Source organism: Miniopterus natalensis, chromosome 1 (assembly GCF_054644295.1).
Source record: "Miniopterus natalensis isolate mMinNat1 chromosome 1, mMinNat1.hap1, whole genome shotgun sequence".
NCBI lineage: Eukaryota > Metazoa > Chordata > Mammalia > Chiroptera > Miniopteridae > Miniopterus > Miniopterus natalensis.
Window position 1 is genome coordinate 96,882,156 of NC_142081.1, and position 26,487 is coordinate 96,908,642.

Sequence of the window (26,487 nt, forward strand, 5' to 3'; positions counted from 1 at the left end):
CCTGAAAGAGCTCTACTGTTCTGTTGCCTTGAAGGGGAATACTACTGCTGCTGGACATGGAAAGTTGCCAGAGTGGAAATGATTCTCTGAACTAGAACAATATATACTTGAACATCTTCTTTTTCTTCCCTCTGCTTCCCCAGATTTTTTTTTTTGGTGGTGGTGGTTGTGGGGAAATATACTTAGAAATTATATATTTATTAGTATTTTTCTGTTGACTTTTAATTTTTTAATTATTTAAAACATAAAAATAGGTGTGTTACGGGTAACCTTTTTTTGTTGCAAGATTCCTTTATTACATTGTTTCATAACATAGTAAAATTAGAAATTTCTCTTAAAAGCTTTTTCTTCCCAGATACTATAAAACCCTATTTGAGAAAGCATTAGCTCTTTTAAGATCACATCTTCAGAAAAGAAAATTTTTCTGGTAAGATGAAAACATTAGCTATAAGCCAGTAAATAGTAATTCAGAGTGACTAGGTTTATTTCCATATTTGGCACAACAACAAAGGACTAGTGGAAAGACTGTAGTTTTTAGTTCAAAAATTCAACAAACGTCACCTTGTCATTTATAGCAAGCTAATGTGTTTTAGCTCACCTTCTGTTTCCTAGCATATAGATAGAGACTAAAGGGTTTAATAGACAAGCCAACAATTCACAAAGGAAAGATGGGAAATAGGCATAAGCAGAAGATAATTTACTAATGCATTTCTCTCTGAAATTAATGGGAAAATGGCATATTTGCTGAAATACAGAGGTAACCTCAAATTTGATAAAAGGCAGCCACTAAGTCTTATATTGAATAACTTTACTTAGGTATTCAGTGCAGGGTGACTGCATTTTTTGCAGGGTGTTGGTCCTCTACAAAGTTATGTATTATAGTGAAAAACAGTCTCTAGTCAGTTTGATGTTGTTAGAAAGCACTTGTGCTCAGGATGGCAGTGTTAATCCCCAGAGCTTCCAGTGTATTCTGAAAGTTGGGACAAAGGATTTAGAGACTGGAGCAGGGATATAAATACTTCTGGAGCCAGCTTCTTCTATATTTCAACAGAACCCTGACTGAAGAAGCATTGTTTCTTTAGAGACCTTTATTTTGCAGTTTAACACATATTGGAAATTTCTAATTTAAATTTATGCTTTTGGATAAGGTGGATTAGAGAGAATGAATTGCTATAGACTAATGAGAAGGTCACTTGATTCTGAGGAACTCTCTTTCGAAAGAAGTTTTAGTGTGAAATGAATGGAGTAAAGAAAAAAGGAAAATCATCCACTCAGAAACTACCTCTACATGCCATACTGTGGTGGATGCTCTTCTATCTTTTTTTTTTTTTTTTAATTTTATTTTTGTTTAAAATATTACAGATGTCCCTTTTTCTCCCCAAGCTCTTCTATCTTTTATCTCTTATAAGCCTTGTCTTTTCAGATGAGGAAACTGAGGTTTAGAGAGGTTAAATGACTTGCCCAAATATCACATAGCAGTGATAGGTTTTTTCTGACTCCCAAACCAATTAGTCTACTATACTTGTTCCTTGGTGGTTAGGTGGCTGATACCCAGGAGTTTATTTTAAGAACAGGTTTCTTTTAGGTCTGGCTCTTCTCCTTTCTCCCACATTGTCTTGGAATACAGGATTTAAGATACTAATTGTGGAACTGAGTGTGCCAGCACATGTTTCTTGACCTTTTTGGGATTTTGATGTAACATGAAGACTATTATGTTGTTGGTTTTATTTCTCCTACACCTTATTTCAACACCAGTGGATGGTGTCCAGGGTATAATCCACTTCACAGATTTCTCAGTCATTTAAGAGCAGGTTCTCTAGTATCTTTTTCCTTATGGCCATAGTAAAAAAACTTGTTTTATCTATGTAAACATGATTGTGGGAGAAGTATATAATTACAGTAAGCTTTTGACTAAGCTGAAACAAATCTTGCCTGTATCTGAAAAGCTGGTTGAGGAGGGTTGTAAGTAGTAATGTTAGTTTTTCTGTACATCAATTCAGACCTTGTCCCAAAGGAAGAACAAAGCTGTTTGAACTGTGACCACTCCTTAGCTGCAAGTGTTAACCACTGTAGTTACTCAGAAGCCTAGGTAGATTCAAACCATTGACCTTGAGTTGAATTATTTTGTAAGCTGTGAATTATCTTTTGGCTCATTCTTTCTTTAACCAGGAAATACACTGAATGTTGATTTCAGGAGTTTCAATTATCCCTTCCAAAGAGTGTCCTGCTCACTAAAATATCTGGGACTTGTTTTTTGGTAATCAACAGGACCACAACTTGGTCTGTACTCACTGGTTGTGTCAAATCCATGTGTAAACAGAAGGAGAGATCTGAATAACTGTCTAGAGAAAGGCTGTTTAAGATGAGACCATCTTTTCTGACTCAGAGGAATGGGGAGGTATAGGAGAGTGAATCTGAGGGTGAGTATAGCAGGTGGTGGGTGTATTTGTATCTGTAAATATCACATTGCTGTTTACCATACACTGGACTCTCTTCATGCAAGACCTTCTCAGGCCAAATTAGGAGGAATTGTTCCCTTATTTAAAGCCAAGAATAACATGCTGACCAGCAGGGGACAGAGGTCAGCTCAAGGCAACAGCTCTTGGGAGCTATAGGACATTAAGAACCTTGAAGGAACTGAGTTTAATAGAAGGAAGCCAATATGTACATTGAAGGAAGTGTTTGAAACCTGTGTGTTTCTTCTTTGGGGCATAGCTTATTTATAAAAAATGAAAAATTGTCATAATAGTTGGATATGTGATGGGTTCATATCACCTCCTGGTCATTTAACTATATATTTTTCCCCCTCCTGCCTGCATATTGATTCATCTGTTGTTCTTAATTAGCAAAAGAGGAAAAGAATGTTCTACTGATACTCTGGTGTTTTATTCTACAAGCAGCTTCAGAAACACCCAGGAGAGGGCTATATTTGAAAGAAACGTTATTTAAAAAACATATACCCTTTACAAAATCTCCTGGGGACCTTCTGAACTGGCTGAAGTTTTGTTTCTGGGATCGTTCTGTGCTACTCTCTTCTTTTTCCATTCAGTGTTTCCTCATTCTGATGCTGGCCACTCACCCCACCAAGGCTACTCAAACTGTTTTCTGAGTTCTGTTTTCTTCTCTGGGACTCATTTCTCTGGTCTAACTTGAACTGATTCTGGGCCGAAGTGATCATCTGAAAGCTTTTCTTCATGGCCTTTATTTCTTGGCTCATTTTATGCACTTTGCCTGATTCGTTTTGCTGCTTCTCTCTTTTTCCAGTATTGTAAGTTATGTTGCCTCAGTTGGAAGGTTCTAAAGCTCAGATGTAGCCTCTGGCCTCTTAGATTTTACTCTGGTTTGTAAAGTGCCTTTTTCCTTTCCTAGAAATTGGGGGATGAGTAAATCAAGTGCTCTTTAGTGAGGGATTGCTAACTCTCCTGGGTCTCTAGTTTGCTACTTGTTTAAACACACATGTAGCTATTTGGATTGTATTTTCAATGTAGGACTTGTTGCCAAGACTCTCAAATAGGTCATTGCTGTTACCCTTTTTCCCCTTGTTTTTAATAGAAAATTTAGGGGTACAAAGAGAACTACCTTGTCCATGATCAAATAGTACGTTGGTCTACACTTTTTGAAGCAAACCTCATTTTTGTATTCCTTATGTTTCTTAGCACAGCTATTAACAAATAGTTAATAAATAACAGTAGTTTAATAGATACATTTTAACTATGGGTTCATTGATCAACTAAATTTCAGAATTCTCATCAAGTCATTCACCTTTTAGACAAATATGTGAGAAAAGTTTTTGGATGGAAGGGACTGAATAGTTATGCAGAAAGGGTTAGCAATTTAGAATATTCGTGCAAAAAATTCCCATGTAAATCCTATTCTTTTTATTTTTTAATTTTTATCCTTACCCGAGGTTATTTTTTCAGAGTGGAACGGGGGGGGGGGGGGGAGAGACACACACACACACATCAATGTGAGAGTGACACATCAATTGGTCGCCTCCCACACACGGCCGAACCAGGGTGGGGGATCCAGTCTGCAACCCAGGTGCGTGCCTATGACCGGAATCAAACCCAAGACTCTTCAGTCCCAGGGCCTACGCTCTAACTACTGAGCTGAACCAGCTAGGGCTAGGGTGTAAATCCTATTCTTAATGAAGAAACAGAAGGGTAGTATGGCTAGAGGGGAAACTGGTTAAAAATGCAAGAAATAGCGTGGGGGAGGATTAAACAACATGGGCTATCAAGAGATGCGAACAAACAGGCATCTTGCCAGCTTGGTATCAGACAGTGAAAATGAAAAATGTTCACCCTTCCCCCAATATTAGGCTCTCCACCACTGCCCTTCCCCCAAACCGCTGTCCAGAGAGGCTGTTAATGACTCTGGGCACTAGCATCTGGTTTTGGGCCGCCATGTGAAGCATGAAGAGGTCCTGTGGGTTCAGTCAGCTGCAAAGATTTATTAAATTTTCCTAATTGTTTTGCTGTTCTCAAATACTACTGCTAATTTCAGTGTACACTGTACATTGTGCAATAACCTTTCATAGGATCCATCTACCTTTTTTTAATGTCCAAAAAACAACGAAAAACAAACTGCTGTTTTTTTGCTTTGGGGCCAGTAGTTTGCATCTCATTTGGGATCCTTGTTCCCTCATCTGGCCTCATTGAGTTGTACAAGTAAATTTTCACTATTTCTTGTTTCAGACATGTTTCCAACTTTTGTCTTTACCAGCTCCCTGTAGTAAACTTTGGTTTCAGACTTGCTTCAGGGGAAGGGTGATTGATTTTTTTTTTCTTGCTTGTTTTTTGTTTCAGTAAATATGTTCTCTACTTACTCATTATTGTTTATCTTCTTTGTCAAACAGGCCACCAAGCAGTTTCTTGAAGAGATTAACAAGTGGACAGTTCAGTACAACGTTTCCCCACTCTCTTGGAATGTGGCTGTAAAGTTCCTCATGGCTCGAAAGTTTGATGTGCTCCGTGCCATAGAGTTGTTCCACTCCTACAGGGTATGTAGCTCAGGGTAGACCAGACCTGTGGCAGCTGGGCTCTCTATGTTGCTATAAAACCACACTTTATACACAGTGGTTCTGAGTGTTCTCATCACTCTCAAAAAAGAAAAAAAAGTGGGTTGGTATTCAAGAGCCCTACCTTGGGGTCAGAGAATCCTTCTGAAGAGACAGCTCCCTAAATTTTTTAAAAAAGAAAGGGAAGTAAGAAGCACTAGGATTGGTTTAAAACTGATGCTCACGTAGGCTTATCTTGTGGTCATCTTGTTCAATATTCATTCATTTATTCAACAGAAATTTACTGTATACCTGCTATGTTCTAGGTGTAGAGATTATTGTTGAGAAAGAGTAAGCAATTGTAGAAATGTTATGATAGGGCAGTACTGGTTTCTGTGGAAGCCTTCCTGAAGGAAATGACTTCTAAATTATGATATAAAGAATGAATATGAATCAGACAGGTAGGGGAAAAAAGCTCGAAAAAGTATGGCAGAAGTAACAGCAAGTTTCAGATACCTAGAGAGAATTGAGCTGAGCAGAAATACTGAGTGGGAGTAGGGGCATGGCAAGAATTTGAGCAGCAGAGGAAAACAAGGTCAGATAAGAGTATCTATCTGCTTTTCTTAAGGGCAGAGAAATTCATTGACAGTATAAACAGCAGAATGATATGATCAGATTTGCATTCTGGAAAGGGTTTTCTTACTGTACTTTAGAGGATGGATATACTAAAGACAGAGACCAATTAAAAGGCTCTTGTACTTATGAGGAAAGAGATGATTTTGGTGTCTTTAGGCATAGTGTCAAGTGGAGATAGATAAAAAATGGGCAGATTCTAGAAGTAAAATTGGTAGGACAGGGTTGCTTAAACTGGTGTGTGAGGCAAGAGGAGATCAGGGTTCTAGGTATCTGCCTTGGATGACAGGGTACAAGGTGACATTCACTAGTATAGGAGACAGTGAAGGGTGCAGGTATATGGACAGAGAAGGTCATGAGTTCAGTTTGGCCATGTTAAGTTTGAAGTGTCATTGGGATATCTAAATAGAAATGTCCTCTAAGCAGTTGGAATGTGAGTCTAGGGTTCAGAAAAGAAATCTGGATGCAATTAGAGATTTTTGAGTAACCAAAGTAGAGCTGAACATTGGAGCCATGAGAATGGGTAAGATCATCCTGGGAGAGTGTGAGGAATAGGAAGATGTGTAAGGCATAGTCTCACCTCAGACATTTTGCTTTTTTGGTTGGAAAGTTGTTTTAAAAGTTGAATTTGAATGCTTTTTGTAGGATATGCACTCTCCTGTGATCCCAGCACTGACACTCTCTTCATTTGCTACTGAAGGCATTTGAATTTGATTTTAAAGAAGGACTGGGGAAACCTGGTTTGTTTTATTCATTGGCATGTTCCTAGCACTTAATTCAGTGCCAGGTACATAGTAATTGCTCTACAAATATTTGCAGAATAAATGAATGAATCAGTGAGTGAGCAAATGAATGGGGGGAAAAAAACAGCCTGCAAGAGAGATTTAGAAGGAATAATCAAAGAAATAAAACCCAGAAATCATTATCTGTGAAAGATAGAGAATGTCTCAGGAAGAAGGGAATGTGAGTGGTCAGCCTGGTCACATAAAGGAAGACTGCAAATGCCCAATGGATTCAGTGACAGGAAGGTCCTTCTGTAGTTAAAGGAAATGAGAATGCAGTAGACCGAGCATGAGAGAGCTGAGGGTGAGCTTAAAGAATATGTCTGTGGCTCTTCCCAAAAGCAGCCAGAGGTGACCTCTGAAAATGGTTCACTATTCACTTGACCCAGAAAACCTCACAAAATCGTGCAAATCAAGATGATCTTCGTGTTCACTTTAAGAATACTCGAGAAACTGCCAAGGCCATCAAGGCTTTGCATATTCAAAAAGCCACCAAGTATCTAAAGGATGCCACTTAACAGAAGCAATGTGTTCCATTTTGTCGTTACAGTGATGGAGTTGGTAGGTTTGCCCAGGCCAAACAGTGGGGTGGACACAAGGTCGGTGGCTCAAAAATAGTGCTGAATTCTTGCTGCACAGGCTTAAAAATACAGAGAGTAATGCTGAACTTCAGGGTTTGGATATAGAGTCTCTGGTCATTGAGCACATCCAGGTGAACAAAGCCCCCAGGATGTGGCATGGAACTTACAGAGCTCATGGGCAGATGAACCCATACATGAGATTTCTCTGTCACATTGAGATGATCCTCACTGCAAAGGAACAGATTGTTCCTAAGCAGAAGAGGAGGTTGCACGGAAGTAAAAGATCCCAGAGGAACTGAAGAAACAAAAACTTATGGCCCATGAGTAAATTCAGCATAAAATAAATACTAATAAAAGTTAAAAAAAAGAAAAGAAAAGAATCTGGCCATGGAGATGAGGAAAATGAGGTCATGGTAGCTGCTTTTGGAGAGGATATAGAGGGTAGGGGTGACTTTTAAAAAAATTGATAGGAAGGGGAAGGGAGAGAGAAAGAGAAAGAAACATTGATTTGTTATTCCACTTATTCATCCATTGGTTGATTCTCATATGTGCCCTGACTAGGGATCTAACTTGCAACTTTGGCGTATCGGGATGACACTCTAACCAACTGAGCTACCTGGCCAGGGCGAGGGGTGACTCTTATTTATGATAGGAGAGGCCTGTGCCTGGAAGATGTATGAGGATGTCTGTTTCCAGACGGTTTTGGGTACATATTTTAATATCCTGGTCCAGTATCTGTGCTGCTGCATGTTTAAGAACTTTGACCCTGCATGCTGGTGATACATATTGGTTGGTCTTCAAGATTAGGATTCTCACTGATTCAAAAGAAACTATTCTACCTAAGGGGCTTATAAGGTGGCATTGGAAAGGAAATTCTGATAACACTCAGAAGGGGGTTACAAAGGAATTTATGATTTAGTTAGTTGACTTGTAAAGTCCCTTATCTTTGAAATTTGGCGATTACATAAAGCTATCCTGGAAATATAGTATATATTTTTTTAACATTTTATTTAAAAAAAATTTTTTTAAAGATTTTTCTTGATTTTTTTTTTAGAGAGAGAGGAAGGGAGAGGCAGAGAGCGAAACATCGATGTGAGAGTGAAACACTGATCAGCTGCCTCTTGCAAGACCCCTACTGGGGATTGAGCCACAACCTGGACATATGCCCTGACTGGGAATCAAACTGGCAACCTCTTGATGCATGGGATGACACCCAACCAACTGAGCCACACTGGCCAGGGTGTATAGTATTTTCATATTCATCTTGTGTGCTTTATTTTTAGGAAACACGAAGGAAGGAAGGCATAGTGAAGCTGAAACCTCACGAAGAACCTCTCCGTTCTGAGATCCTTAGTGGAAAATTTACCATCTTAGTGAGTCTTCATGGACCCCTCTTGTAATGTCTCATTATTTCCTTTTGTAGCTGTTGTCCTCTTTGGACTTTGTTGTTGCTGCATACTTTATCCTGAATCTAGAGAGTCTCAACAGTCAGGAGCAGATGTGAAGCAGTTGTGCAGTTTGGCATAAAATTATTCTAGTAATAATTGAAATTATTGGGAATCAGTTGGACTGTAGATTTAGAAAAGTTTCTTCATTGGTCCATAACAGTCAAGGCTTTTGGGATGGGTTTATAATGTGTCAGAGGCCCATCCTACCTTATTGAATGCAAGCTCTCTCCAATTGGAAACCACAACCTTGCAGGTAAATATACAGTGGGTGGATTTTATAGTTTTCCTCTGCTGTTTGTTTCTTTTGGCATCCTGCCTGGGAAATTAATCAGCCAGAGTACACCGTTTTTTAATCTCTGTAATTGAGGAGATAATGTGTGTTTTTCCTATCATTGAAATATGGTTGGGGGGATGAGGGCTTGCTGAGAATCAGGCATGGGATGGCATAAACTTTCTTCCCTTTCTGGAGCAATTGATGCAAGTCAGCGAAGCAGTTCCAGTATCTGTTCTCTTCATGTTGAAAAGCTGTGTCCAGGATATGAGAAGCCTTAGTGATTATTGGGATTTTCTATTTGATTTCTAAATGTTTCTTGTTTTATTTGCTTTAGAATGTTCGGGACCCAACAGGAGCCTCCATCGCCCTCTTCACTGCCAGACTGCATCATCCCCACAAGTCAGTCCAACATGTGGTACTTCAGGCTCTGTTTTACTTGCTAGACAGAGCTGTGGATAGGTGAGCATGGAGATTGGTGTAGGTGGTTTATATCTAGATGGGAAAGTGACAGTTCTTGATTTGATAAAACTTAGGAGTGCCTTCCCTGTGCTTCTCAGATGTGTCTTGGGCAGTGAGTGCTATGTATAGAAAATGTCCAATGTCCTTAAAGGCTTGGAATGTTTCCAGGTACTGTCAAGCTGGTGGATTTCCCATATCTTTACCTGCTTGGCTCTTTTCAGAATAACAGAAGCTGAGAAAGCCAATTAAATACTAATTTAAAAAATGTATTCATTGATTTTAGAGAGAAAGAGAGAGAGAGAGAAACATCAGTTTGTTGTTCCACTTATCTATGCATTCATTGGTTGCTTCTTGTATGTGCCCTGACCAGGGATCAAACCTACAATCTTGGTGTATCAGGATGATGCCCTAACCAACTGGGCTACCTGGTCAGCAGCCCTGTGCTGGCTCTTTTTGTTCATTCTTCCCTGAATGTTAATTTTCAAAACCCTCTGGGGCCTCAGTTTCTTTGTAAAATGGAATAATGGTATTTAGCTCAGAGGATTTTGAGAATCAATATTCAGGAGAGAAGAGTCCAAAAGTATAAAGTTAAGTAAAATCAATAGGTACATAAGCAAAAGGAACCAGCTCAGGTCATATCTCTCCCCCTTTAAGGTAAATCATATTGTTACTATTCTATAGACAAAGAAACTGAAGTCCCAAGAAGTTATGTGACTCTTTTACAGTAATCACATACTGGTCCAAGTTGTTCTAAGATCCTGGTGTTCTTTTCTTGTCTAGAGCTATAGTTACCTTACTATGTTGTTTTTGTGCCATACTTTTTACCTTAGTGCTTGCCTTTACAGTTTCTTATTGCTCTGGATGTTATTGGCTGGTCCTCTGAGTTAGGAGTGATATACGTAGGGCTGCTACCTGATAGAGTGAGACAGCTGTGCACAGCTTTAGTCATACTATGGACTTTAGGGGATGGGAATAGCCAAAGTACTGTCTCAGTTTAAGTTCTCAGTTCATCTGTTACTGTCTTGTTAATGTTATTTTCATAGTACTTAGCTTCTGCTTTTGATGCTTAGCGGGAGATAGATCTAAACTACACATAGCATTGTTCTGAAAAAGAGAAGTTACTGAGGAGAGAGGATCAGTGGTCTCAGGGCCCCAGTACTGCACAATCAGAAGTGTGGAGTGTATCAGTTCTTTTCTGTGATTGGCCTTCAGGCATGATTTCCAGAATATAGGTTCCTTTGAAAGGTTAGTTTAGCTCAGGGGAATGAATGAGAGATTCCTTCACCAAAAAATTCAGTATTGGTCTTCCTCCTTGGGCAGCTTAGAGAGTCAGAGCTCTCATATACGTATGGCAGTAACCAAAGCTTGCTCTTTCCAGTGTGAGTATTAGATCCCACAGGAGTACCAAACAGGTAAATAGAATTAAAATTTTTCATGATGTCCATTTCTTTCTTAAAATCCCTCATTGACTCCTCATTATTGAGAGGATGCATATAAGATAAATGTGAACCCTTTTCTTTAAGCAAAATATTCTCAGTAGTGAGAAGAAATTCTTGTTTCCCTATTTTACCTTGAATCAGAATGGAAGGGGAGGAAAGCCCTCCTCTTCACTATATCTTACCCTTTTTTAAGGCCCAACTTCTATGACTGGCCCTGTCACTGCTCCAACCTGTCACAAATAAAATTCTTTTTACTCTGACTTTAATAGCAGTTATTACTAGTACTGATCATTTTGTGTTTAATTATGCATGGCCTTATGATGTCATTTATCTTATACTGTTGTTTTTTCATCTACCACTAGATTATAAGCTCCATAAGGACAGGGTACCTTCTTTTTAACATTATATAATGGAAAATTCCAAAATCTCCCTAGGTGGAGAGGAAATGCTATCGTAAATTTCCACATACCCATCATCTGTTGTCTTCAAAGTGATCTGTAACCAATCTTGTTTCATTGATAATCCCTCACCCACCCCCTACCCTTGGCTATTTTAAAACATGCGAGGGACTGTGTTTTAAACTTCTTGGTGTTCCCAGTAGCATCCAGCTCAGGAATCAGATTCAGGAGGGAAGCAATTATTCTGAGTACGGAATTAGCTGTTTGTAAACCTCATATTCTATACCCAGAAAAGTGAAAATCCTATTGCATTTTTATGTATTTCATGTGCCTTTAGAGGATGAGCTGTTTTGGGGACTGTAGAACCTGCATCGTTATGCCAGGTTGCTTTTTAAAAATTAAATTCTTTTTCCCCTGGCACTATCTTCCCTTTGTTTCAGTTCCCTACCACAAGCTGGAGCTGTGAGGGAAAAATATATAATTCTTTGAATTTGGCCTTTGATGAACTTGTGGAGAAATGGGAAGTCTCTAGACTTGGATAGTAATTGTGTCATTTGATTAACAGCATCTTTGCTCTTGGTGAATCATAATCTCTCTGGGGTTGTAAAAAGAGTCAAGATTTAGCACTGATGGTATCATGTTATGGGTCATTTGAACCTAAGAGAAATTTGGGCCTACTGCACAATTAGAGATTTTTGAAATGCTACTTAATGAGTTGGTACTTCTCTCTTGGATTTTATTGAAAGGATAGAGGTATAGAGGCTTCCAGGAGGTCATACTAAAAAAGTAGTGTAACCCTGGCCAGTGTTGCTAAATGGTTAGAGGAACAGACTGCACACGGAAGGATCATGGGTTCAATTGACGGTCAAAGGCACGTGCCTGGGTTGTGGGTTTGCTTCCTGCCAGGGTCGGCGCACATGCGGGAGGCAACCAATTGACGTGTCTCTTTCATATCTATGTTTCTCTCTCTTCCTCCCTCCCTTCCTTCCATTCTCTCTGAAAAGCAATGGAAAAAAATATCCTCAAGTGAGGATAACAACAACAACAACAAAATTAGTGTACAAAATAACATGAGACTCTGATTTCAGGATTGTGTTTTGAGCCAAATTTTTTTCTCAATTTAAAATAAATGTGAAACCTGTTTCAGTTACCTGTGAATAGTCTGAATAATTTATTCTGTGTATAGAATAAAGCAAGTAAGGCTTTGGCTAGGTGGAAGAGTCAACTTTGAAAAGTCCTTAGGCATTAAGGAGATTGCACTGAGGAATACTTTTCATATCTTCATGTGTTCCTAACTTCAATCTGGGCATAGGTTTACCACCTTTCAATTTACTTTTGAGGATATTTTCCAGAGACCATTTGTGCGTTCTCTTCCTCCAAGTCAAAAGAGACAAATTCACAACTATTAAGCTTAGAGTTTTGTTATACGGTTTTTTACAAGTCTAAAGTATTTTTTTTTAGTGATGGCTTCCAGTCCACTGGATTACAGTTCAGTTACAAGTCATTATGGATTTGTGTTGCAAGGACTGTGCTAGGGACTGTTGGGGATAATGAGTGAAAAAAAAACACTCTAGAAGAGAATCAGCTACACAAAGTTGGCATACTTTAAGAGCCACAATAAAGATCCACAGGAAGATTTGTGGGGCTTCAAGAAGGTGAAGGGTGGTGGTACATTTGATTACAGTTATCAGGGAGATCTTCAAGGAAGAGGAAACTTTTGAGCTGAACATGGAATATTATAGAATTTGGATAGGCAGATTCAGAGACATGCGAGAAAACAGTTCAAATTTTGATAACCTAGATACTCTGGAACATTCTCAACTTAGGACTTTCTCACTTGATAAATCTGGTTAAATATGCATCAATAAGTATAATTCCAATTCCAGTTCCAACATGTGAGGCTTTTCCGTACACCACCAAGCAGTTCTTCAACACCAGCTCAGAGTTCCACAATTCACCTCATTTTTTACACTGTCTACCTGTAGATAGTGTAGGTCCCACAGGTTAAGGGTTTTCAGTCCTGCAAGACTGTCCCCTTCTACTCCCTTCAGATACCAATGGCAAGTCCAGGTTGTCACCTCTGCTTCTTACCAACAGGCTCTGTAGATCAGAGGTTCCAACCACCCTCTCCTTGGATTTGATGGATTTGCTAGATTGGCTCACAGAACTCAGAGAAACATTTTACTTACTAGATTACTGGTTTATGATAAAATGATATAACCCAGGAACAGCCAGATGGAAGGGATGCATAGGGCAAGGTATGGGGCGAGAGCACGGAGTTTCTGTGCCCTCTCTGAGAGAGCCATTCTCCCAACACCTCAACATGTTCACCAACCTGGCAGCTCTCTGAACCCCATCCTTCTGAGTTTTTAGGGAGACCTCATTACTTAGGCACGATTGATTAAATCATTCGCCATTCATGATTGAACTCAGTCTCTAGCCCCTCCCCACTCTTCCTTCCCTGGTAGGGCTTGCGCTGAAAATGCCAACACTCTGATCATGGTGTTTGGTTTCCCTGGCAACCATCGCCCACCCTTGGTGACTTAGGGACATTTTAGCAGTCACCTCAATAACATAACAGACACCTTTATTGAGCACTTTGCTTAGGAAATTTCAAGACTTTTCAGAATTCAGGGTTGAAGACCAAGTATATAGTTCTTATTAGAAATCACGATATCACAATAAGCATAGCAGATACCAAAGGTAAATTATCTTTTTGTAAGACTAGTGTTCAGGGAGGCAGTTATTTTGGTCCCAAATGTGTCCGTCCCATACTTTTGTTTTTGCCTCTGGCTTTCAACCTTCCTCATTCATCTGATTACTTAAATGTTTTTGTTCAATGGTTGGTTTACAGCTTTGAAACTCAGAGGAATGGACTGGTGTTTATCTATGACATGTGCGGTTCTAATTATACCAACTTTGAGCTGGATCTTGGCAAGAAAGTCCTAAACCTGCTGAAGGTAAGGCTGTGGCAGAGCCCTCTTAATTCTCCTATAATGGTTAGGATACTTTTTTCTATTCTTTGGATTTAAGAATGATGTAAACTTCAGACATTGTGTTCCATTTAAAGATCACCTGTAAATGATGAGTAATAACTGCTTCCTCAGAATAAGAAATGGTCTTAAAAGTAAAATGGGAAGAATTTAAATAAGAAATGCACAAGAACATTCTTAATCATAAAGGTGTGGGATATCCCTTTCCTGGAGTTTTGTAGAATAAGAATTAATGAAGGCCTAGGCATGGCCAGTGTCCATGAAAAATGTCACCTAGCCAGTGTCTTTCAAACTTTGTTTTGCCCGGCCAGGCGTGGCTCAGCGGTTGAGCATCGACTTAGGATCCAGGCGATTGGGGTTTGATTCCCGGCCAGGGCACATGTCCAGGTTGCAGGCTCGATCCCCAGTTGGGGGCGTGCAGGAGGCAGCCGATCAATGACTCTCTCATCATTGATGTTTCTATCTCTCTCTCCCTCTCCTTTCCTCTCTCTGAACTCAATAAAGATATATTTTTTAAAAAAACACACTTTTTTTTCAACTATATCTAGTCAGAAGTACATTTTTTTAATTAAAAATATTTTTTTAAATCCTCACCTGAGGGGCCCGGCCGGGCGTGGCTCAGCGTTTGAGCGTCGACCTGGAATCCAGGCGATCGGGGTTCGATTCCCTGTCAGGGCACATGCCCGGGTTGCGGGCTTGATCAATGACTCTCTCATCGTTGATGTTTCTATCTCTCTGTCTCCCTCGCCTTCCCTCTCTCTGAAATGAATAAAGATATATTTAAAAATAATAATAATAAAAATATAAATCCTCACCTGAGGGTATGTTTTTATTTTAAAGAGAGAGGAAGGGAGAGAGAGAAAAACATCGATGTAAGATAAAAACATAGATCCGTTGCCTCCCTCCGTACACTCCCCAACTGGGGATCAAACCCACAACCTAGGTATGTGCCCTGAGTGGGAATCGAACCCACAACCTTTTGGTGCCCGGGACAACATTCCAAGCAACTGAGCCACCCAGCCAGGGCCAGAAACATGTTTTACATTATGACTTAGTACTCAAAAGTATATGTATACTTACACATATATGTAGAGTTACATACATAGATAAGGTTCTTAATCTCTTATCACAAATGCTTAGATCCAGAGGTGTTTTTTTAATATTTTGAACTTTAAAAGATAATATGTGTGCCACCCTATAATCAAACATTAATATTTCTGCAATGGAATGTATTATAATGAGTGGAGAAGAATAAATGCTATGAATAGCCTAGGGCATTTCAGGTTAGCTTTTGCTGCCCTCTTAATTTTTGCACCAAACTTATGAAATAAATTTAAGATTTTCAGAGTTATTTAGATTTCAGAATCTGTGGATGGGGGCGTGTGTATCTGTGTGTACATATTTATAAAACAAAACAAAAAAGTTGCACAAAACAAGCTTTACCTTACTGTGTGCAATCACTTTGATTATTCTCTTCTATTTCATATTTTTTAAATGTTAGTCATGATCTATTAAATTAACTTCAGGACCCACTTAGTGACAACCTGCAGTTTGAAAAACATTCGTTTAGGAGTCTATGCAGTCTTGGTTCTGGGACCTCACTTGGGAGTACTGTGGAACTAGATTTCTATAGGTGCTTATGTACTATTACAGCTTTATAATAGAAAGTGTATAAATAGGGTATTATGCTGCATGTTGTTTTCTGGGATTTGAATTTTTCACTTATCATTATTTTACTGAAATTCCTCTTGTGGTATGTAGCTGTAATTTATTCCTTTTTATTGATGGTTGGAGGATTGTTACCTTTTTTTTTTTAAACATATCTTTATTGATTTCAGAGAGAGGAAGGGAGAGGGAGAGAGAGAGAGATAGAAACATCAATGATGAGAGAGTCATTGATTGGCTGCAGCCCGCAATGTGGGCATGTGCCCTGACTGGGAATCGAACCCCGATCTCCTGGATCCTAGGTCGATGCTCAACTGCTGAGCCAGGCCTGGCTGGGTGGATTGTTACTTTTTTTTTTTTAATATATCTTTATTGTTTTCAGAGAGAGGAAAGGAGAGGGAGAGAGAGATAGAAACATCAATGATGAGAGAGTCATTGATCGGCTGCAGCCCGCAACCTGGGCATGTGCCCTGACCGGAAATCGAACCCTGATCGCCTGGATCCTAGGTTGACGTTTAACCGCAGAGCCACGCCCGGCCAGGCTGGATTGTTACTTTTTAATTCCTCCTCCACTGGTGAATATATCAGTTTATTCATCCACTTTTCTACTGATTGCTCCTTGGATTATGTACTGATTTTTGTGTCTATGGACAGTGCTGCTATGAATACTTTTATACTTGTCTTCTGGTGCATGTGTGCAGGAGCATCTCTAGGGCAGTGTTTCTCGGCCCTTTTTTCCTTACTGCCTCACTGAGGAGCCTTTCATAGACATTCCCCTCCCCCCAAGTTGTTGTTCTAATGAAATTCTAATACCACCGATGTACTATATGTATCATTATGTACTGAATGCATATCTGTGCTTTATGCATAAAAAGAGTATGATTTTTTGCCTATGCCCCACTCCTCAAAACTGATTTCATCCACTTGAGGGTGATATGTATGCTCTAGAGTATACACCTAGGAGAATTACTGAGTCATAAGGTCTTTGAAGATTCAACTTCATAAAATAGTGTCAAATTGTTTTCCTAAGTGGTTTTACCCACCTGCTATGTGTAAAATTTCCATTGGTCCACATCCTCTCCAACACTTGGTGATATCAGACTTCTTTTTTTTTATTTAAATTTTTTATTGCCTGGCCGGGCGTGGCTCAGCGGTTGAGCGTCGGTAGACCTAGGATCCAGGCAAATGGGGTTCGATTCCCGGTCAGGGCACATGCCCGGGTTGTAGGCTCGATCAGTGACTCATCATTGATGTTTCTCTCTCTCTCTCTCCCTCTCCCTTCCTCTCTCTGAAATCAATAAAGATATATTTTAAAAAAAAAAATTATTGTTACACTATTGCAAATGTCCCAAATTTCTCTCCCTTTGCCCACCTCCACCCAGCCCCTGCCCCCATAGCCCTCACCACACTATTGTTTATGTCCATATATGCATATATGTTCTTTTTTTTTTCTTTTAAATATATCTTTATTGACCTCAGGGAGAGGAAGGGAGAAGGAGAGAGAGAGATAGAAACATCGATGATGAGAGAGTTGTCATTGATTGACTGCCTCCTGCACGCCCCTGACTGGGGATTGAGCCTACAACTCAGACATGTGCCCTAACCAGGAATCAAACCTTGATCTCCTAGATCCTAGGTCAGTGCTCAACCGCTGAACCATCCCCAGCCAGGCCACATATGTTCTTTAGCTAATTCCTTCCTTTATCCAGTCCCTCCCACCCTCTCCCCCTCTGACATTTGTCAGTCTGTTCTGTGTATCCATGCCTCTGGTTCTATGTCATCAGTTTATTTTGTTCATTAGACTCCACATATTAATGAGATCATATGGTACTTGTCTTCTTCCATTGTCTTATTTCACTTAGCATAATAATCTCCAGGTCTGTCCATGCTGTCAAAAAGGGTAAAGCGTTCTTTTCATTTTTACAGCCCCATAGTATTCCATGGTGTAAATGCACTACAGCTTTTTTATCCACTCATTTACTGATGGGCACTTGGGCTGTTTATAGATCTTGGCTACTGTAAATAACGCTACTATGAACATAAGGGTGCATATATTCTTTCTTTTTCTAAAATTTATTGTTGACAGTGTTACAGATATCCCCCATCTTCCCCTTCCCCCTTAGCCACCCTCCACCCAGCCCCCACCTCAACCCAGGCCATCCCCATACTATTGTCTGTGACTATGTGTTATGTACATATGCATATATGTTCTTTGGTTAATCTCTTCCTGTCCCCACCGCCCTCCCCACTGAGATCTGTCACTCTGTTTCATGCATCCATACCTCTGGACCTATTTTGTTCATCAGTTTATTTTGTTCATTAGATTCCATATATAAGTGAGATCATGTGATACTTGTCTTTCTCTGACTGGCTTATTTCACTTAACATAATGATCTCCAGGTCTATCTGTGCTGTTGCAAAGGGTAAGATCTCCCTTTTTACAGCTGCATAGTGTTCCATTGTGTAAATTTACCACAGCTCTTTTTCTTTTCTTTTTTTTTTTTTAATACATTTTTTGTTGATTTCAGAGAGAGGAAGGGAGAGGGAGAGAGAGAGAAAACAACATCAATGATGAGAGAGAATCATTGATTGGCTGCCTCCTGCACGCCCCCTGCTGGGGATTGAGCCTGCATCCCAGACATGTGCCCTGATCGGGAATCTAACCATAATCTCCTCGTTCATGGGTCTACACTCAACCAATGAGCAACACTGGCTGGGCTACCACAGCTTTTTTATCCACTCATCTACTGATGGGCACTAGGGCTGTTTTCAGATCTTAGCTATTGTAAATAACAGTGCTATGAACATAGGGGTTCATATATTCTATCTGATTGGTGTTTCAGGATTCTCTTAGGATACATTCCCAGAAGTGAGATCGCTGGATCAAAAGGCAGTTCCATTTTTAATTTTTTGAGGAACCTCCATAATGTTTTCCACAGTGGCTGCACCAGTCTGCATTCCTACCGGCAGTGTACTAAGGTTCCCTTTTTTCCACATCCTTGTCAATACTTGTTGTTTGTTGATTTATTGATGGTAGCCATTCTGGCAGGTGTGAGGCGATACCTCATTGTTGTTTTAATTTGTATCTCCCCGAAAATTAGTGATATAGAGCACTTTTTTCATATGTCTACTGGCTATCTGTATGTCCTCTTTGGAGAAGTATCTACTCAGGTCCTTTGCCCATTTTTTTATTGGATTGTTTGTTTTCCTGGTGTTGAGTTGTATAATTTCTCTATATATTTTGGATATTAACCCCTTATCAGATGAATCATTGGCAAATATGTTCTCCCATATGATGGGTTCCCTTTTCATTTTGTTGATGGTTTCTCTGGCTGTGCAGAAGCTTTTTAGTTTTATGTAGTCAATTTGTTTATTTTTTCCTGTGTTTCCCTTGCCCTCAGAGACACAATGGCAAAAATATTGCTCTGAGAGATTTTATTGCCTATGTTTTCTTCTAGAACTTTTATGATTTCATAACTTAACATTTAAGTCTTTTATCCATTTTGACTTTATTCTTTTGTATGGTGTAAGTTGATGGTCTAGTTTCATTGTTTTTGCATGCACGTGTCCAATTTTCCCAGCACCATTTATTGAAGGGACTTTTTTACTCCACAGTATACTCTTACCTCCTTTGTCAAATATTAATTGACCATATGGCTCTCTGTTTTGTTCCATTGATCTATAAGCCTGTTCTTGTGCCAGTTTTGATTACGGTGACTTTGTAGTATACTTTGATATCCGGTATTGTAATTCTCTCCAACTTTGTTCTTTTTTCTCAAGATTGCTGAGGCTATTCAAGGTCTTTTTTGGTTCCATATAAATTTTTGAAATATTTGTTCTAAATCTGTGAAATATGCCATTGGTATTTTAATAGGAATTGGATTGAATCGATACATTGCTTTGGGTAGTATGGAAATTTTAATGATGTTAATTCTTCCAATCTATGAACATGGTATATGCTTCCATTTGTTTGCATTTTCCTCTATTTCTTTCTTCAATCTACTATAGTTTTCTGAGTACAGATCTTTTACCTCCTTGGTTAAATTTATCCCTAGGTACCTTTGTTTGTTGTTGCAATAGTAAATGTGATTGTTTTCTTAGTTTCTCTTTATGAGAGTTTATTGGTATATAAAAATGCCACTGATTTCTGGATATTAATTTTGTATCCTGCTATTTTGCTGAATTCATTTATTAAATCTAGTAGTTTTTTGGTGGAGTCTTCAGGGTTTTCTATGTACAATATTGTGTTTTTTGCAAATAATGACAGTTTTAGTTCCTCCTTTACAATTTGGATGCCTTTTATTCTTCTTGTCTGATCGCTGTGGCTAGGAGTCAGCACTATGTTGAATAAGAGTGGTGAAAGTGGACATCTCTGTCCTATTCTTGATCTTAAGGGAGATGGCTTTAGTTTTTGCCCATTGAGTATGATATTCACTTTCATATATGGCCTTTATTATGTTGAGGTATGATCCCTTTATTCCCACCTTGCTGGGGGTTTTTATCATAAATGGGTGCTGGATTTTGTCAAATGCTTTTTCTGCATCTATTGATATGATTGTGTGATTTTTGTCCTTCATTTTGTTTATGTGATGTATCACATTTACTGATTTGTGGATATTGTACCAGCCATGCATCCCCGGAATAAATCCCACTTGGTCATGTTATATGGTATTTTTAATGTATTCCTGGGTTCTGTTTGCTAATATTTTGTTGAGGATTTTAGCGTTAATGTTCATCAGGGATAATGGCCTATAATTTTCTTTCTTTGTAGTGTCTTTATCTGGTTTTGGAATTAGGATAATGCTGGCCTCGTAAAAAGAATTTGTAAGTCTTCCCTCTTGAATTTTTTGGAATAGTTTGAGAATGATAGGTGTTAGCCCTTGTTTGAATGTTTGGTAAAATTCAGCTGTGAAGCCATCCAGTCTAGGACTTTTTTTTTTTAATCTTCACCCCAGAATATTTTTCCATTGCTTTTAGAGAGAGTGGAAAGGAGAGAGAGGGGGCAAGAGAGAGGAAAAGAAACATTGATGTGAGAGAGATACATCAACTGGTTGCCTCCAGCACCCACCCCCGACTGGGGTTGGGGATCAAGCCTGCAGCCAAGGTATGTGCCCCTGGTAGAATCAAACCCTTCAGTCAGTGGGCTGATGCTCTAACCACTGAGCCAAACTGGCTAGGGTGGGTCCAGGACTTTTGCTTGCTGGCACGTCTATGATTGCTGCTTCAATTTCATTAGTTGTTATTGGTCTATTCAGGTTTTCTGATTCTTTCTGATTTTGGAAAATGGTATTTTTCTAGGAATTTGTCCATTTCACCCAAGTTGTCCAATTTGTTGGCATATAGTTGTTTATAATATTTGTCTTAAAATTGATTGTATTTCTGTGATGTCAGTTGTTACTTGGCCCTTTTCGCTTCTAATTTTATCTATATGGATCCTCTCTCTTTGTTTCTTGGTGAGTCTGGCTAAAGGTTCATCAATCTTGTTTACCTTTTCAAAGAACCAATTCTTGGTTTCATTGATCTTTTTTTAGACTATGCCATTTATTTCCACTCTGATCTTTATTATTTCCTTCTTTGTGCTTACTCTGGGCTTTTCTTTTTTAAAGTATGTTTTTAGCCCAGCCGGGCATGGCTCAGCAGTTGAGCATCGACCTAGGATCTAGGAGTTGGCGGTTTGATTTCTGGTCAGGGCACATGCCAGGGTTGCTGCCTCAATCCCCAGTTGGGGGCATGCAGGCAGCAGCCAGTCAATGACGACTCTCATCATTGATGCCTCTATCTCTCTCCCTTCTCTCTCTGAAATCAATAAAGACATATTTTTTTAAAAATTAAAATGTTTTTAATGATTTTAGAGAGAGAGGAAGGGAAGGAGGAAGAGAGAGAGAGACAGAGAGAGAGAAGCATCAATTCGCTGCCTCCTACACACTCCATCCTGGGTTTGAGTCTGCAACCTGGGCATGTGCCTATACCAGGAATCGAACCAGCAACCAGGACTGGACTTTTCTTGTTTTCTATCTAGTTCTTTTAGGTGTAGGGTTTGATTTTTTATTTGAGATTTTTGTTGTTTCTTGAGGTAGGCCTGTAATGCTATGAACTTCTCTCTCAGGAATGGTTTCACTGTGTCCCATAGATTTTGGGTTGCTGTTTGTTGTATTTTAATTTTTAAAATTTTTTATTTTTAAAAAATATATCTTTATTGATTTCTGAGAGGGAGGGAGAGGTGGGGGGGGAGAGAGAGAGAGAGAGAGAGAGAGAAACATCAATGATGAGAGAATCATTGATCAGCCACGTCCTGCACACCTCCTACGGGGAATCGAGCTCACAACTTGGACATGTGCCCTGACCGGGAATCAAACTGCTATCCCCTGACCATAGGTCGATGTTCAACCACTGAGCCATGTCAGTTGAGCTTTTTGTTCTGTTTTTTTTAAAAATTCCTTTTGCTGTTGTTGCTCTGGCTGTGTTTTTCTACTTTGTCTTCTACTTTGTCCTCCCAATCACTGATTTGATCCTCTGCTTCATCCTGTCTACTTTTATTTCCTTCTAGTGTATTCTTGATGTTCAGTATGGTATTCTTCATTTCCAATTGGTTCTTATTCATGGTTTCTATGTCCTTTTTCATGCCGATGTTGTTGCCACTAAGTTCCTTTTAGTTCCCATTAAGTTACTTGTAGTTTTCACTAAGTTTCTTGAGCATCCTTATTACCATTACTCTGAACTCTATTTCTGATCAGTTGCTTGCTTCCATTTCATTTAGCTCTTTTTCTGGAGATCCCTCCTTTTCTTTCATTTGGGGGCTCTTTGTCTCCCCATTTTAGCTGTCTTCTTTGTGTTTGTTTCTATGTATTAGATAGAATTGCTATGACTCCCACACTATGTATTAGATAGAACTGCTATGACTCCCACACTTTGGGGGTGACCTTATAAGTGTCCTGTGGAACCCAGTGGTGTACTCTTCTTGATCTTCTGAGCTGGATGCTCTAGAAATGTCCCTTGTTTGGGTTATTTGGGCTCTCCTGTTGTAATTGGATCTTGATTGTTGTTGTGCCATTGGTGGGTGGGATCTTCCCTCAGGCTGGCTGACCATGAGGCTCAACCCTGACCATGTTGTGCGAGCTGTTGTACAGGTGCTGACAGAATAAAACAAAACAAAACAAAAACATACAAAAGAACCCAACAACAGCAGCCTAACAACCACAAGAGAAAAGAGAATTAGGAAAGAAAAAACAAGAATAATAGAATAAAATAAAGAATATGAGATGTATAAGGGGAAGAAAAAAGAATATGAGAGGAAAGAAGGGAGAATAAAAAAATAGTAATAAAGAATAGGTAAAAGAAAGTTGTAAAAAAGAAAAGAAGAAAAAAATTGTGAGAGGGAAAAAATAAGTGAAAGAAGAAAAAAATTTAGAAAAGGAAAAAAGGAGAAAGGAAAAAATAGAGTAAGAAAAGGAAAGAGAAAAATAATACATATGAAAGAAGAAAAGAAAAATCAATAAAGCAATAAAAAAGACAAAATAAAATAAAAAAGAAAAAGAAAAACAACATAGTAGAGTAGAGTTTAGTGTGTGGTGGGATCCTCCTTCATATCCTCCTCTCGTGTTGTCTGAGGCTGCCTGTTTTGTATTCTGGTTCCAGGCAGATACTTTAGTGCTAGCGAATGTCAGAAGCTGTCCCTGTTTGCCTCTTGCCAACCTGTTCGAAGCTCCTAGTGATCCACAGTTTGTTGCTGTCTCCGCTGGGTTTGGCTGCACACAGGAGGGGCCAAGTGTGCTGCTTTAAGGCCAACTTTTTGGCAGCATGGGGTCCACGGCTGGGTCTTCAAACGACTCAAAGGACCTCGTGATCCCCCTCCTCCGCCTGCTGTCCAGCTGTCATACTTAGTCATTGGAAAGGCAGTTTCTGAAAGGGCTTTTGGTGGAATCAGGAGGATAGGACCTCTGGATCTCCTGTGAGCGGGAGTTGCCGGTCAAACTTCTGGCAAGATGGTGAATGTGTTCCTCTGTCCCAGAGCCACATGCCTGTGTCTGTCCTGGAATATCTCCCTGACCTTGGCAGCGCAGATCCACTCCTAGGCAAGCTGATGGGGTCTGCCAGAGGCCAGGAGTTTCCATCAGCCCTCCCACTTGGGGGAAGCGCGAATTAGGTTCCCAGGTAAGTGGGGGAATAGCCCTGCCCCAAAGCCAGTCACTGATGACCCCTTAGACTGCTCAGGTCCCTAGGCTTGGCCTGTGCTGCTGCCTCCTCAGCAGGGGTTGAGATGCAGGGTAGGACAAGCAGGATTCCAGAGGGTGGGATCAGCTGTATCCCAGAGTGCGGGGTCATTGCCTTTCCCCAGTGTGCTGCTGGGAGGGGCTTATGCCTCTCAGGACAAATGGCTGCTGCAGTATGCAGGAGAGGTGGTGGAGGCTGGAGACTGAGCACATTGACCCCATAGCTGCTCTCCCACCTCACTCCCCAATGCCTCCCACCTCAGACTCTCCTCAGGTGACTATAGCCCACACCACCCTCCCTCTGAAGCCCAGAGTGAGTGGTTGGGAACAAAAATCCTGTGCTTTGGCTCTTAAAAAAAACCCAAAGCTGCCTGGCCGGGCGTGGCTCAGTGGTTGAGCATCAACCTAGGATCCAGTAGATCAGGGTTCGATTCCCGGTCAGGGGACATGCCCGGGTTGCAGGCTAGGCAGTTGGTCAATGACTCTCTCATCATTGATGTTTCTATCTCTCTCTCTTTCCCTCTTCTTTCCTCTCTCTGAAATCAATAAAGATATATTAAAGAAAAAAAAAAAAAAGCCAAAGTGGCTTTGTCTCCTGCAGGCTCAGTTTCTCCCTGGTGAATAGAAGCCCCACCGCCTGTCACTGCTGGATATTACGTGGGCAGATATCCTGGGCTGCGAGTCCCGCCAGGGATCCGGGCCTCACTCCTCTCAGGGGAAGCAAACCCTCCACACCCCCAGCCCCACAGGCAAGCTGTCTCTCCACGCCCTTGACCTTCTGCCTGTGGGAGTGGGTGGGGCCAGCCCTCTTGCCACCCCACCCTTCCTACCAATCTCGAGATTGTTTCTGCCCTTCCTTGTTTAAAAGTATCCTTTTCAGCTAGTCTTCAGTTGGTAATTCAGGGTGAATGTTTTCCATATTTAGTTTTATTTCCAGTTTGGTTCTGGGAGGAAGTGGGAGAAAGATCCATCTACTCTGCCGCCATCTTAAAACCTCTCATGTCAGACTTCTTAATGTTTCCCCAATCAAGTGGGATAAAATGGTTTCTTGTGGTATAATTTGCATTTCTCTTGTTGGTGAGATTATCTTTTCATATATTTATTGGCCACATATGTTTTTTCTTATACAAAATGGTTTATTATGGCTTTTACCCATTTTCGTATTTGTCCATTTATGTAGTTTTTCATATATTATTGATATGAATTCATTTATATATATGTATTAACATATACTCTTAGTTTATAGCTTGTTTTCTCACTTTTTATAAAGTCCTTTTTTTTTTTTAATCCTCACCCATGGATATTTTTTCCATTGATTTTTAGAGAGAGTGGAAGGGAGGGGGAGAGAGATTGAGAAACATCCATGGGGGAGAGACACATCGATTGGTTGCTTCTCCCACCGCCCAGACGAGGGCGGGGATTGAATCTGCAAGCCAGTTTCATACCCTTGACTGGGAATCAAACCTTCGACCCTTTGGTGTGTGGGTGGATGCTCTAACCCTGGGCCTAATCGGCTAGCACTTTATAAAGTCCTTTTGACTAATAGGAGTTCTCAACTTTAATGTGGTTAAATGTGTCTGAATTTTCTATTCTGTTTGATGTGTTTACATCTTAAATCCTTCCGTATTCCAGAGTCCGAAAAAAATATAACTATTTTCTTTTTCTCTACTGCTCTGTCACTGATTCCATGTGTATTACTTTTTTAGTTGATTTTTTTTATTGTGGTAAAAACATACATAACAAAATTGATGATTTTAAAAGTTTTTATTGTATTTTTTTTCAATGTCTATTGAGCCTGGCCGGGCGTGGCTCAGCAGTTGAGCATCGACCTAGGATCTAGGAGATCAGGGTTTGATTCCCAGTCAGGGCACATGCCGGGGTTGCGGGCTCAATCCCCAGTCGGTGGCGTGCGGGAGGCAGCCAATCAATAACTCTCATCATTGGTGTTTCTCTCTCTCTCTCTCCCTCTCCTTTTCTCTCTCTGAAATCAATAAAGATATATTTAAAAAATAAAAAAATTAAAATGTCCATTGTTTTCAGAGAAAGGAAGGGAGAGAGAGAGGTAAAAGCATCAATGATGAGAGAGTCATCGATCAGCTGCCACGTGCATGCCCCCGACTGGGCATCTAGCCTGCAACCAGGGCATGTGCCCTGACCCGGAATCGTGCAGAGATCTCCTGGATCATAGGTCAATGCTCAACCACTGAACCATGCCAGAAGGCCGATTTTAACAATTTTTAAGTGTACAGTTCTGTGGCATTAAGTACATTCACAATGCAACCATCACCACCATTTTCAGATCTATTTTGTCATCCTAAACAGAAATTCTGTGCCCATTAAACAATATCTCCAAATACTCTCCTCCCCACAGCCTATGGTAATTTCCCTATTCTGGATCCTTATTGAAGTGGAATCACACAATATTTATTCTTTTTTGTGTGTGTTTTATTTTAGTTAGCATAATTCTTTTCAAGATTCATTTACATTGTTGCATATATCACAATTTCATTCCTTTTTAAGGCTTAATAATATTCTATCGTATGTATGTACAACATTTTGTTTATCCAGTTACCTGTTGATGGACATTTGGGTTATTTCAACCTTTT

General features: G+C 39.9%; 1 protein-coding gene across 1 annotated transcript in view; it reads left to right on the plus strand.

Moving 5' to 3' along the window:
* PTPN9 (protein tyrosine phosphatase non-receptor type 9) overlaps window positions 1-26,487 on the plus strand; it is a 106,712-nt gene that overhangs the window by 39,170 nt on the left and 41,055 nt on the right. The window contains exons 2-5 of the mRNA XM_016210569.2: window positions 4,859-5,002; window positions 8,279-8,368; window positions 9,052-9,176; window positions 13,868-13,973. Of these exons, the coding sequence (XP_016066055.1) occupies window positions 4,859-5,002; window positions 8,279-8,368; window positions 9,052-9,176; window positions 13,868-13,973 (465 nt within the window). The remainder of the gene's footprint in view (window positions 1-4,858; window positions 5,003-8,278; window positions 8,369-9,051; window positions 9,177-13,867; window positions 13,974-26,487) is intronic.